The following is a 13,601-nucleotide window of genomic DNA, read 5'->3' as shown; positions in this document are numbered from 1 at the left end:
ATTGCGAAGAATGGGTAATCCAGAACATTTAATTGTACTCATGAGGAACCTGTACATAGACCAAGAGGCAGTTGTTTGAATAGAACAATGGACACTGAATGGTTGAAAATCAGGAAAGGTGTGCATCAGAGTTATATTCTTTCACCATACTCATTCAATCTGTATGTTGAACAAATAATTCAAGAAGCTGGATTAGATATAGAAGAATGTGGCATCAGGATTCGAGGAAGCCTCATTAACAACCTGCAATATGCAATTGATACAAGTAAAATTTGCTGATCATAATTTTAAAAATGGCTGCAAGAGCATATTTCCAGAGAACTGCTAGAAACTCAAGCCAGGTTCTGAAGAGGATGTGGAATGAGGGATATCATTGCTGACATTTGCTGAATGCAAAGAGAACTTACAATACTTGTTGATGAAGACCAAAGTATGGATTGCACCTCAACATAAAGGAACAAAAATCCTCACCACTGGATAAATAAATACTATCATGATAAATGGAGCAAAGATTGAAGTTGTCAAAGACATCATTTTGCTTGGATCAACACTCATGGAGGCAGCAGACAAGAAATCAAATGATAAAACTTCTTTAAAGTTTTCAAGAGCAAAGATGTCAGTTTGAGGACTATAGTGAGCCTGGTATTTTAAATAGTCTTACATATGCATGTGAAAATTGGACAGTGAATAAAGAAGACTGTAAAACGGATGCATTTGAGTTACTATATTGGAGAAGAATATTGAAAATACCATGGACTGCCAAAAGAATAAATAAATCTGACTTGGAAGAAGTGCAGCCAGAATGCTCCTTAGAAGCTAAGGTAGTGAGACTTCCTCTTTCATACTTGGGACGTATATCAGGAGAAACCAGTCCCTGGAAAAGGACATTATGCTTGGAAAGTGGAGGGTCAGTGAAAAAGAGGAGGACTCCCTACAAGATGGATTGACCCAGTGGCAGCAGCAGTGGACTCCAGCATAACAGCAATTGTGAGGATGGTGCAGGACCGGGCAGTGTTTTGTTCTGTTGTGCAAAGGTTCTCTATGAGTTGGAACCAACTTCAGCAACATAGTCCTAGCGTCTGCCATAGGTCACGGCACATAGCTGTTGTTGTTAAGTGCCGTCAAGTCGATTCTGACCCATAGCGACCCTGTATAGGGTTTCCAAGGAGCAGCTGGTGAGCTTGAACTGCCAACCTTCCAGTTCAAATTACTTTGCAGTCTGATGCATCAATCCACAGTGCCACACCCATTTTTCTCCCGCGGAACAGCTGGTAGTTTCGAACTGCTGACCTTAAGGTTCGCAGCCCAATTTGTAACCACTATGCTACCAGAGCTCCTTCTGGCACATAGTATGTGCTCATTAAATATTTGCTGTAAGAATGAATTTGGATGTTTGTCACACAGAGGCCTCAATAGTAAACCAGTGTTATCTGGAAGAGAACACGAGAGTCCCAAGTAAACAAAATCATATTGGTCCTTGACCTCATATCCCTCGTGTCAGATCCCAACATGTCAAAGGAGAAAGGGACCCTGAGAGGGGAGAGGGAGCAACAGAATAAAAGCAGATGGTGAGCCTCAGCCTGGGCCAGAAGAGAGAAGATAAGAGCTGAACTGGATATGTTCTTAAGGCCTTCATCCAAACTGGGCTGAAAATGACTAGCGAGTTCCAAAATCTACCTAGGGACGGTTTTTCATGTGCATCTTCATTGCTGTCTATCTTACATCCTCTGTCTAGTGAATTCTGACTGATGGAGAGCCCCTGTATGTCAGAGTAACACTGTGTTCCGTAGGGTTTTCAAAGCTGGGAGACGTTTCAGAATCAGATCGTCAGGTCTGTCTCCCAGATACCCCTGGATGGGTTCAAACCACCAACCTTTTAGCTAGTTGTTGAGAACATAATCTTTCATGTCACCTAGGGACTCCAATCCATAGCTTGTTAACAGGGAGATTCCCAGTTCAGTCATCCTGTGACCCTGGCCTGCCCCTCTCTAGGCCTCAGAGTCTCCATCTATCTGCATTGCCTAGGACCCTTGAGGACAGTGTTCAAATGGTGGGGTGAACCCTTCAGTGGGTGATGCATTGAATTTACTAGATTTTTTATTTTTATTTTTATTTTTTTTACACAAAGTGGAATTGAATAGACCGGAAAAGATCAGAATTGGAGTAAGCATCGTTTTATGAAGCTTCTATTTGAATGCCATAGACACACACCTGTGGTGAGAATTTTCTGTGTGCCTATGGGGTCATGATGCAAAATGTATTTATTCCTATGGGTCCCAGTCAAAAAGTTTGAAAGCCGCTATTCTTCAGGCTCCAGAGATTCTGCAAGTCATGTGTACAAGCTGGAGCTTGCCAAGGTGGTTACTGGGTGGCACTGGCAATAGGCTGCCCATGGAATATTTCTAGGACCCCCTGGCCATCCCCTGAAGTTGTCTGCAAACTCTCCAACTGCAGGTTGAAGGGAGAAGGGGAGGCCAGCATGGAGGAGGCCGGCAGACCCTGAAAGACATGGCAGGAACAAGGTCTGTTCATTCCTTGAGGGACGAGTAGAGTGGGAGGGGTCCTGGCTCCCAGCCCCTCCCCAACCTGCCGCTCCCCCAAACTCAGTTGGGTGCTGGCACCTCCACCAAAGCTGCCAAAGCTGCTTCTCCCCCTGAGGACTTTGGCCCCGTGATGTCACAGGATGGTTACCATGGAGACGTCAGGTAATGAACTAGCCCAGGGTGAAATCACAGGCTGCTCTTCGCCCAGCTGGGACCAGCAGCCACGTCACCACCCACAATTGGAAAAACACAGCCTTTCATGTGGTGTGGGGGTGGGGGGATGGCTCAAGGGGTCCCCCATCCCAGCTCCAGTAGTTGCTTCCCTCTCTCAAGGGAGTTGTGAGGGTACCCCCTCCCTTTCCCAGTTGGTACCCCAGTCCCCTGACCTCAAGGTCTAAGGTGACAGGTGTCTGGTTGTCATGGCAACCAGGAATAGACCATCTTGATCCTTGGAGAAGGGTGTCATCCAGAGATCTCTTCATTCTTTTGCCTTCAAGCAGAGTATTTCCTAAGCTTATCAAGGATGCTTCCTGCTTTTCTGCGCCAGCTCTTCAACCTGCAGTTCCTTCTAATGTCTAGCTTAAACCTCTCTTGCTGCAAAGCTCACACTGGTTTTCTCTGACTGTTCCTAAGCATAACCCCTGATGCTCCTTTACCTGGTTTGACATCATCCAACTCCTTCAACTGTTCTTTGGGGCTCTGTGTCCCAGTTGATTAGTCGTCTTGGCTGCTATGTCCCCCCAGACTGTCTCCCAGGGCTCCACACCCCAGGAGGACAGGAATGGCCCATATTTAACTTGCTCTTTCCTAGCAGCACAGAATGGGTAAACCTCCTCTTGAAACCACACACAGCATCCAGGGCCCCAGGCCTCACAATCCTCTTTCTTCTGCCAGGACCCTGTGACTAAGAGCATGATGAGGTCCCTGAGCCCACCCACCACGTGTGTCTTGCCTAGCTGCAGTGTGTCAGGTACTGTCCTCAGCTCCAAAAATGGCACCATGAACCAAGCCTCGTGGACATGGTCTCTGATCCGGGTTGAAATCCCAGCTTTGCACTGCCAGCTCTGGGGCTGTGGGCAGATGACCTAACCCCAGGGGGAGTCTCGGGTTCCCTGTGAAATGAGGATGATAGCAGTCATCTGGAAAAGAAAGGGTTACTATACAGCTGGCGAGCTGAGCCACTTCAGCAAGCTCTCCATGATACCCAGCGTCTCCTTCTCCCCTCCCAGACCTCACTTTCTCTTTCTGGATAGTGGGACAGGCCTCAGCCAGTCATTGCTCTGGTGCCCTCCCCAGGACTGGACCTTGCCTTGAGGACTCTGCACAGGTGTATCCTCAGCTCTCAGCCCAGTGAGTAACTGCCACGGAGCTTGGCAGCTGGGCCTCAACTGGACAGGGTTCCTTCAGCTCCCTGGACATTTGTTTACAAGATACCAGGGTCACAGAAGCTGGGCAGCTTCATCAGGGAACTGGTGCAGCTCAGAGCTGCCCGAGGGGGTCCCCTTCTCATCCCCAAACAAGGATGGGAGAAGACAGTGGGCTTCTCTCCAGGGTCTTCCACGTCCCACTGGCATCCTCTAGTCCATTCTCTCCAAACACCTTGCTCTACAGAGCCTCATTTCCTCCAGGCAGTATGCCTGGATTGGCCTTAGCTGTATGAGGTTACTCCCGCACCAGCAGCCCTAATGGGTGCATTGCACTCTACAGTGATTTGCAGCCATTGTTTATTGAGGACCTACTATGTGTCCAATACTGTCCTAGATCTTTTCATCTATTACCCCTCATTTAGCCTTCATAACAATCCTCCAAAGTGGATGTGTTATAGGACCATTTTACAGTTAGGGTAACTGAGGCTCAGAGAGGTTAAGTCACTTGTGCAAGGTCAGCTATGCTAGCTAGTAACTGACAGAAACAGGGGTTAAACCCAGGTTTGTCTAAAACTCCAAAGCATGTGCTCCAACTACTAAGGAGTGCCTTAGTTAGGGTCCTTAGGGCATTCTCCGTGTGTGTGTGTGTGTGTGTGTGTGTGTGTGTGTGTGTGATGCCTCCTCCATTACACTACTCTAAGGGCAAAGCTGTCTGTCTCTCTGATTACACTGTGAGTTCCCAAACAGCAAATCTCCATCTCTCCCTCTTATGTCTCCCCACAGGGCCACATTAGAAGACTGTTCACTGACATGCTAAGACCAAGGTGAGATGAAACTTGGGGGCCAGGAGTGGATGCCCAGCCAGTGGGTCCTGGATACTGTGGGAGGCTCTGGTTAACCCTCTTAGAGCTGTTACTTCTCTCAGATAGAATCAGGTGTCTGACCTCCCAGAACAAAACCCTTGGTTCCTTTGCCCCTCCACCCCGTCTTCAGTTCACTGAAGACCCCTGTGTGGGCCCAGAAGGCAGACTAGTTGGCCTGAAAGAGGAGAGGGCTGGGGCATGAAGAAGTAAGCAAAGAAGTCCCAGTGTTCAGGGAGTGGTGTACCAAGAGACTCTGGAGCTGAAGAGAAGATTGTGACCATCAATGGTGGCAGAGCCCATACCAAATACGAACCACTCAAGTGATTCTCTCTCTCATGGTGTCAAAGTAGAACTGTGCTCCATAGGACTTAACAATAACTGATTTTTTTTCCCCAAAATCATGAGGCCTTTCTTCTAAGGTACTTCTAAGACATCTGGGTGAATTTGAACCTCTGATCTTTTAGTTAGCAAACTGAACACGTTAATTGTTTGTACAACCCTCTGGATTATTCTAGAGGTTTTTTTTGTTGTTGTTGTTTATTTGTTTTGTAAGCATCAGCCACATACTCAACACCTCTCTCTATTATGGGAAGTGAAGGTCAGGGGTTATTTTCTCAGGCTTTGGGGTCACAGAGATTTGGATTCAAATCCCATATCCTGGCTGTGTGATCTCAGGTAAGACTTTTCCCATCTCTGAGCCCCATTTCCCCCTCACAGGGCTGAATGAGGACTAACTAGGTCAGCAGGGTAAAGATTCAGCTCAGCTCAGGTAAGTGCTCAACAAATAGGAGCTTAAAAATAGAGAAACACCAAATAGCTTCTAGAAGTAGCATTTGTTGCCCTCATCTGGCCTCAGTCACTTTCTGATGTCCTCGGGCACTTATTGAAGAATTTGCCACCCTACTTTTCTCCCAGGAAAACTTGGTAGTGGGGTTATGAGCTAAACTGCTAACCAAAAGGTCAGCAGTTCAGGTCTACCGGCCACTGTATAGGAGAAAAATGAGGCTTTCTACTCCCATAAAGAGTTACACTGATTCATCCCATTGGAGTGCTCTATAGAGACATCATGCTTATAAAATGGAGGCTCAGCAAAAAACAGGAAGACCCCTAAAGAGAAAAATTAACACAGTGGGAGCAGCACTGGGTTCAAACCTAACAAGTCTGAGGATCACACAGAACCAGGCAGTATTTCATTCTGATGTACACAGCTTTGCTATGAGCACCTCACAATAGAGAGACTAGTTCCTTTTGCCTAGAGAGAATCAGGAGCTCTTCTGGTTTCTGCTCTTTCTGTAAATTCCCTATATTGGGAATTTATATACAGACTATATATAATTTATATATAAAACAAAATAACAACAAAAACAAGAGTTACAGCGTCAGAAGCCTATACAGGGTTGCTATGAGTCGGAATCGACTCCATGGCACACGACCTCCACCACCAGTCTTTTCCCAAGGGTTTCCCCTTTCCCAGCTAAGAGAGCCTGGCTTAGCTGTCCGCATAGAAGAGTAATAAGAGTCATTGTCAAAGTTAACACAGCAAATGTGCAAGGTACTGCTCTGAGTGCTTTCCATGAATTAATTCACAGAATCTCCCCAGTAGCCTTATAGGAGACTTAGTGTGGCACTCTAGGGTAAGCACTGGACTGATCATCGCAAGGTCATCGGTTCAAACCCACCAGTTGCTCCTTAGAAACCGACTCGACGACACTTCATAACAACATCTTTATGATCTCGATGCTGCTATGATTGACAGGTTAGAGAGGAGGGTGCAGACCCACACACAAGGTTCAGTCACATGCCAGGGTCACAGAGCTAAGTGAATGGTGGAGCAGGAATTGAAATGCAGACTGGCTCTAGCTCCAGATTCTGTTTCTAATCTCCCAGGCCTGTAGAAGTTAGCTAACTGATGCTGGGATAGGGTGAGCCTCCCAAGTGTGCCTTATACTTGGGGTTTGGTTGGGGCAGCCCCAGCTGGGTGCAGGCTTGGCGCTCCATGCAGTGTCAGCATGATGAGGCTTAGCAGCCCGGACTTCAGCTTCAGACTACATACCAGGCACAGGACAGCACTCAAGGCCCAGGGGCCTGTCATTAGCTATTGGCACAGGTGCTGAGCCCAGAAGCCCATGGAAGTCTGCAGTTTGAGGGAGTAGAACAGACAATGGTTCTGAAATTGCGGGTTGGCTGGCTGACACAGAGACTAAGAATTCTGGCTTTGAAGTCAGCATGTTGTTCTCGTGTGCCATCAAGTAAATTCCCATTCATAACAACCCCATAGGTCAGAGGAGAACTACCCAAAAGCACTGCCTAGGCTGAAATCTTTGCAGAAGGAAATGGCCAGGTCTTTTCTTCCATGTAGCAGCTGGTGGATTCAAACCATTAGCATCAGAGTACTTCAACCACTGTGCCACTAGGGCTCCTTAGAGTCAGTGTATCAGGGTGCACAACCTACTTATCTCTTACATGGCCCTCAGAAGTCACTCAACTGCCCTCTACCTCAGTTTCCTTATTTGTAAAACGGAGGCTATGGGGTTAGTTAGTTGTGTCTAAAACTTTCAGACTAATATTTGGTCTCTGAAGCACTCAGACCACCACTTGTACGTCAGTTTGTCCTACTGTGGTGGCTTGCATGTTGTTGTGATTCTGGAAGCTATGCCACGGGTATTTTAAATACCAGCAGGCTCACCCATGGTCGACAGGTTTCAGACGAGCTTCCAGATGAAGACAGACTAGGAAGAAGGAGTGACAAACTACTTCCGAATATTTAGTCACTGAAAACCTTATGAATGGCAGTGGAACACTGTCAGCATCAGAATATTGAATATTGAAACATGATGAAGAGCACCAGAATACTGTCAGATATAGTGCCGGAAGGTGAGCCCTTCATGCTGGAAGGTACTTAAAATATGTCTGGGGAAGAGTTGCCTCCTCAGAGTTGACTGGGATAACACAAATGGAGTAAAGGTTTTGAGACCTTCATTTGCTGATGGGGCACAACTCAAAATAAAGAGAAGCAGCTGTAAACACCCATTAATAATCAGAACATGGAATGCATGTAGTATGAGTCTAGGAAAATTGGAAATTGTCAAAAATGAAATAGAATGTATAAACATCAATATCCTAGGCATTATGATACCAGTGAGCTGAAATGGACTAGTACTGGCTATTTTGAGTCTGACAATCACATGGTTTACTATGCTGGGGATGACAAATTGAAGAGGAATGGCATAGCATTCATCATCAGAAAGAACATAGCAAGATCTGTCTTGAAGTACAACGCTGTCTGTGATAGGATAATATCCCTACACTTCCAAGAAAGACCAGTTAATACCACTATTATTCAAATTTACTCACCAACCGCTAAAGTCAGTGATGATGAAATTGAAGAATTCTACTAACCTCTTCAGTTTGAAATTAATTAAACAGGCAACCAAGATGTATTAATAATTACTGGCAATTGGGATGCAAAGGTTGGAAACAAAGAACATCAGTAGTTGGAAAATACAGCCTTGGTAATAGAAACAATGCTGGAGATCACATGATAGAATTTTACAAGACCAATGACTTCTTCATTGCAAATACCTTTTTTAAACAACATAAAAGATGACTACACACATGGACCTCACCAGATGGAATACAAAGAAATCAAATTAACTACATCTGTGGAAAGAGAAATTGGGAATGTTCCATATAATCAGCCAAAACAAGGCTAAGAGCACATCATCAAGTGCTGATAATGCAAGTTCAAGTTGAAGTTGAAGAAAATGTAAACAAGTCTATGAAAGCCAAAATATGACCTTGAACACATCCCACCTGAATTTAAAGATCATCTGAAGAACAGATTGATGCATTAGATGCTATAGGCCAAAGACGAGAAGAGTTGGGGGATGACATCAAGAACATCATACAAGAAGAAGGCAAAATGTCATTGCGAAGACAAGAAAGAAGGAAAAGACCAAAATGGATGTCAGAAGAGATTCTGAAAATTTCTCTCCAGTGTAGAGATGCTAAAGCAAATGGAAGGTAGCTCAAAAGAGGGACCAAATCTTTACAGCGAGGATCATTCCCACCCCCTCCATACACAGAGTAGACAGGGATGGGCAACTTGGACACTGGCTACCCAAAATGGGGGGGGGTGGGGATGCTACAAAGGCAAGAAGTGACTGCCTTACAAACTTTCAAGAGGGAGCCTAGATCTAGAGGGTGTGGAGGAAGGTAGAATCTCCACTGAGTAGGATCCATTCTGTCCAGGCAGGGCTGATGAAAGGCGATGCGGATAGGTCTCTTGTGATACAATAGTGAATAATTATTATCAGGAATGATTGTGAGGGTAGGAAATGTAAAGGTAGACGTTTTGTAGCAAAAGGAGGGGAGTGATTGACTTTGCAGTCTAGGAGCGGAGGTCCCTGGGACCATCAAGAGAGAAGAGAGGAGAGCGGGACCCTACCCAGAGAAATAGTGATGCCAGAGATGGAGGCAGAGACAATGACGTGGAGAGATGGAGTGGCTGGGGACTTTCGACACAGAGAGGGAGAGGGGCTGTGTGCTGACAAACAACTTTGGTTGTTTGATGATGCATGGAGGGGATTGTAACTATCACTATAAAACAATATATGATAGGATGAATGTAAAGCTAAAGTTCTCCCATGTAAATTATCACATAATTCACAATAAAACGTTTTAAAAAAAAAAGCAAATGGAAGAAATGAGAAGGTAAAAGAGCTGAATAGAAAATTTCGAAGGTCAGCTGGAGAAGACAAAGTCAAATACTATAACAAAATGTGCAAAGACCTGGAGTTAGAAAACCAAAAGGCAAGAACATGTTTTGCAGTCCCCAGGCCAAGGGAACTGAAGAAAAAATTCAAGCCTTGACTTTGAATATTGAAGGATTGGGCAAAATATTGATGCAGAAAGCATTAAAAGAAGATGGAAAGAATGCACAGAGCTACTGTACCAAAAAGAGATGGTGGATGTTCAACCATTTCAAGAGCTAGCATAAGATCAAGAACCAATGATACAGAAAGAAGTCCAAGGTGCATGGAAGGCATTGACAAAGAACAATGCACTGGGTATTGATGGAATTCAAATTGAAATCTTTCAACAAAATGATGCGGCACTGGAGGCTGTCACTAATCTATGCTAAGAAATTTTGAGGACAACTACCTGGCCAACCGGTTGGAAGAGATCCATATTTGTGCCCATTCCAAAGAGGGGTGACCCAACGGAATGTGGAAATCATCAGACAATATCATTAACATCACATGCAAGTAAAATTTTGCTAAAGTTAATACAAAAATGGCTGCAACCATACATTGGCAGAGAACTTCCAGATGTTCAAGCCAGTTTCTGAAAAGGACATGGAATGAGGGATATAACTGCTGATGTTAGATGGATCTTGGCTGAAAGCAGAGAATGACAGAAAGGTGTTTACCTGTGTTTTATTGAATACATGAAGTTTTTGATTGTGTGGATCATGACAAGCTATGGACAACATTGCGAAGTATGAATATTCCGCAACACTTAACCAAGAGGCAGTTGTTCAAGCAGAACATGGGAACACTGAATGTTTTAAAACTAGGAAAGGTGTGCACCAGGGTTGTATTCTTTCACCATACTTATGCTGAGCAAATAATCCAAGAAGCCAGGTTATATACACAGATGACAGAACTTTGCTTGCTGAAAGAGGACTTAAATTACTGATGACGATCAGAGACCACAGACTTGGGTATGGGTTGCACCTCAATGTAAAGATACCAAAAATCCTCACCACTGGACCAATAAACACATCCATATAAATGGAGAAAAGATTGAAGTTGTGAAAGACTTAATTTTGATCAGATCAACCATCAACACTCATGGAAGCAGCAGTCAAAAAATCAAATGATGTATTGCATGAGGCAAATCTGCTGCACAAGACCTCTTTAAAGTGTTGAAGGGCAAAGATGTCAGTTTGAAGACTAAAGTGTGCCTGACCCAAGCCACAGTATTTTCAATAACCTCATATGCATGCAAAAATTGGACAGTGAATAAGGAAGACCGTAGAAGAATTGATGCATTTGAGTTATGGTGTTGGAAGAGAATATTAAAAGTACTATGGACTGACAAAAGAACAAACCAGTCTGTGTTGCAAAAAGTACAACCAGAATGCTCCTTGGAAGCCAGGATGGCCAGACTTTCTCTCTTATACTTTGGATATATTATCAGAAGGAACCGGTCCCTGGAGAAGGATATCATGTTTGGTAAAGTGGAGAGTTGGAGAAAAAGAGGAAGACCCCCAATGAGATGGATTGACACAGTGGCAGCAGCAATGAGCTCAAAGGTAGCAATGATTATGAGGTTTGTGCAGGATTGGGCAATGTTTTGTTCTATTGTGCATCGGGTCGTTATGAGTCAGTACTGACTCAATGGAACCTAACAATAACAACAAAGCACTCAGAGTATTAATCACTATTTGAGGTAGGGGTGGGGGCCGCCATTCAGTGGTTCAACCACCTAGAGTGTCTGTGACAAAGGTCCTCTTTGCCCAAGTTGCTCTTTATGCCTTGTTTGACCTTTTTCCATCTTCCCTGGAGCATGTTGAGACTCTAAGTAGCCCACCCTCTCATAAGGGAGACATGGTTAAAACATACAACTAGATATGGGAGTGGCACTGGGAAACTCGCCTGTAGAAGGATGCTGTACAGGCCGAGGGTGCTGTGGAGGGAGCCTTGGGTAGGGGGCCAGGGGACTTGGATCCCAGCCCAATCCTGGTACCACCTTGCAGCAAGGCCCTGGAAGACATTTCTTTTCTTGCCTCTCCAGTGCCTCATGGGTCCCTGGCCCACAGGCAAGCCCACCTGGGACTTGGTCCCCATGGTTCTTGGCATGGAATGACCAAGTGACAGGAAAGGTACATAGTCACTGAGGAAATGCCAGACCCCCCACCCCCACCCCAATGCCTGGAGCTGGTCCCACCCAGATGGCCCAAAGCCTTCGTGTTGCCTGTAGAGATACCTACCTTCAGATGACCCTCAACACTCTTCACTGTGACATCTCCCTCCCGCCACTGTGGACCCTTGAAGAGCATGTGTACTGGGCTCCTCACTGCTGGATGGACGCCCAGGTGCACAGGCAGTCTGCCACACAGTTGTTGCTGTTAAGTGTCATCAATCATAGTGTCTTCCAACTCATAGTGATCCTGCTAGGGTTTCTGAGGAGTGGCTGGTGGGTTTGAACTGCTGCCGGTTAGCAGTCCAGAGCTTATCATGCAGCGCCACACCAGGATGATGGGTTTGGACCAGCTCAATGAGTGCATAAATGAATAAACCTCTAACAACCTTCCCCTGTTCCTTCTTATGCCACTCCCATCACGCCCCCACTCCTGACACTCTTCAGAGACATTGAGACCACTTATCTGAATGGACCCATGACACTTGGACATGTGGGCAGAGGCCTTCAGAGTCCAGCCGATTGGGAGTGGAGGGTTGTGTACTTTTCTCAACACCCCCAGAACACAGTCTCCTCCAGGGCCTGTCAGCCCCTCCTCAAGGTCTGTCTGTCCCTCTACATCTGGGTAATCAATTGAGGGTGATGAATGAGAAGGCTGCCACCCACTGAAGCCATGTGGTTGGGGTCAATGGGTTTGTCCCCAGACCAGAAAGCTAAGGCTTCAGACACCCCTACCTGCCCACCCCTCCATAATCCTGCCCACCCCTCCATCCCACAGCATGGTGCAGAGCCCCAGGTAGGAAAATCTCTCTTCTGCTTAACAGTCTGAGATTCCTCTGGACAGCTGGGGAGGCGGGGGAGGCAGGGCGATTCCAAAGGCCAATCTGCCCACCCTGCAGACTAACTGCCCCCACCCTCAGACCTAAGAGGCCCCAGCATGGCCTGGGCCCACAAGGAGAGTTCATTTCAGCTTCCTGGTATCACCTGGAGAGAGCAGTGGGGCTCAGGCATGGCAGCAGAGTCCTTCCGAGGCTCCAGAGCAGAGAGAAAGGCCCAGGGGTTACTGGAGACATGGCTGTCCTCTGTCCCTTCCTGCAACCCTGACCAAGGGTGGAGGTAGGGATGAAGTGTTGGGAGCAAGGGTGGGGGAAGGGAAGCCTTCTTTATAACCTGTTCACCACCATTAACCCCTTCCTGCCAAAGGCTTGGGTGAAGGGCTGGAAGATGCTGGAGGGTGAGTTGGGGCCTGGGGTTTGTGTGTGTGTGTGTGTGTGTGTGTGTGTGTGTGTGTGTGTGTGTGGTGGGGGAATGCTGGGAGAGGTCTGTGTTCTCCTAGTGCCCTCTGTCCCTGGGGTAAGCCAGGAGCGACCAGAAGTGCCCTCCCCGCAGGGGGCGTGTGGCTGTAGGGAAGGACCTTGCTTCAGACCACCTTCCTGGAGCGGGTGTGAGACGGGGCCCGGGGGGTGCCGTGACCTCTGCGTGCTCCCTTCTGAGGGTGCCGCCGACGCGCTAGGATCCTGGCTAGTGCCTCTCCCACTCGGTCGCCCACCCTCGGAGCGCCGGGTCTCTGGGGCTCAGCTCGGGTGCGGCTGATCCCAGAGGGGCGGGTCCACCCCACCCCCAACTCCTTCCTTGCAGCCAAGGAAAGTAGGCGCGCGTCCTCGGCGCGGGGACCCTGGCCCCGACCCCCAACTGAACGTGATCCTCTTACCTCGCGACACGCAGGAGCCCATTACGGGGCCGCGGGATCCGGCCGCTGCGCCTTGGGTGCGTCGGGCCGCTGGGCGCTCATGTCGCCAGGCCCGGGCTGCACGCGCGGCGCCGGCGCAGCTGGTGAGGGGCGGGCGGGCACAAGGGCGCGCGGGGAAGGGGCTCGGCTAAGCCGCCCGTTTGGTCTCAGC

At 47.2% G+C, this 13,601-nt stretch overlaps 1 protein-coding gene across 1 annotated transcript in view; it reads right to left on the bottom strand.

Moving 5' to 3' along the window:
* The window catches only part of FAM131C (family with sequence similarity 131, member C), a 99,605-nt gene that overhangs the window by 10,329 nt on the left and 75,675 nt on the right, over positions 1–13,601 (bottom strand). The window contains exon 5 of the mRNA XM_006866414.1: positions 13,412–13,577. Coding sequence (XP_006866476.1) covers positions 13,412–13,577 — 166 coding nt within the window. The remainder of the gene's footprint in view (positions 1–13,411; positions 13,578–13,601) is intronic.

The sequence above is a fragment of the Chrysochloris asiatica genome, unplaced genomic scaffold (genome assembly GCF_000296735.1).
Source record: "Chrysochloris asiatica unplaced genomic scaffold, ChrAsi1.0 scaffold00090, whole genome shotgun sequence".
In the NCBI taxonomy this organism is placed as follows: domain Eukaryota; kingdom Metazoa; phylum Chordata; class Mammalia; order Afrosoricida; family Chrysochloridae; genus Chrysochloris; species Chrysochloris asiatica.
Note: the sequence above shows the minus strand (reverse complement) of the source record. Positions and strands in the feature narration are given on the sequence as shown.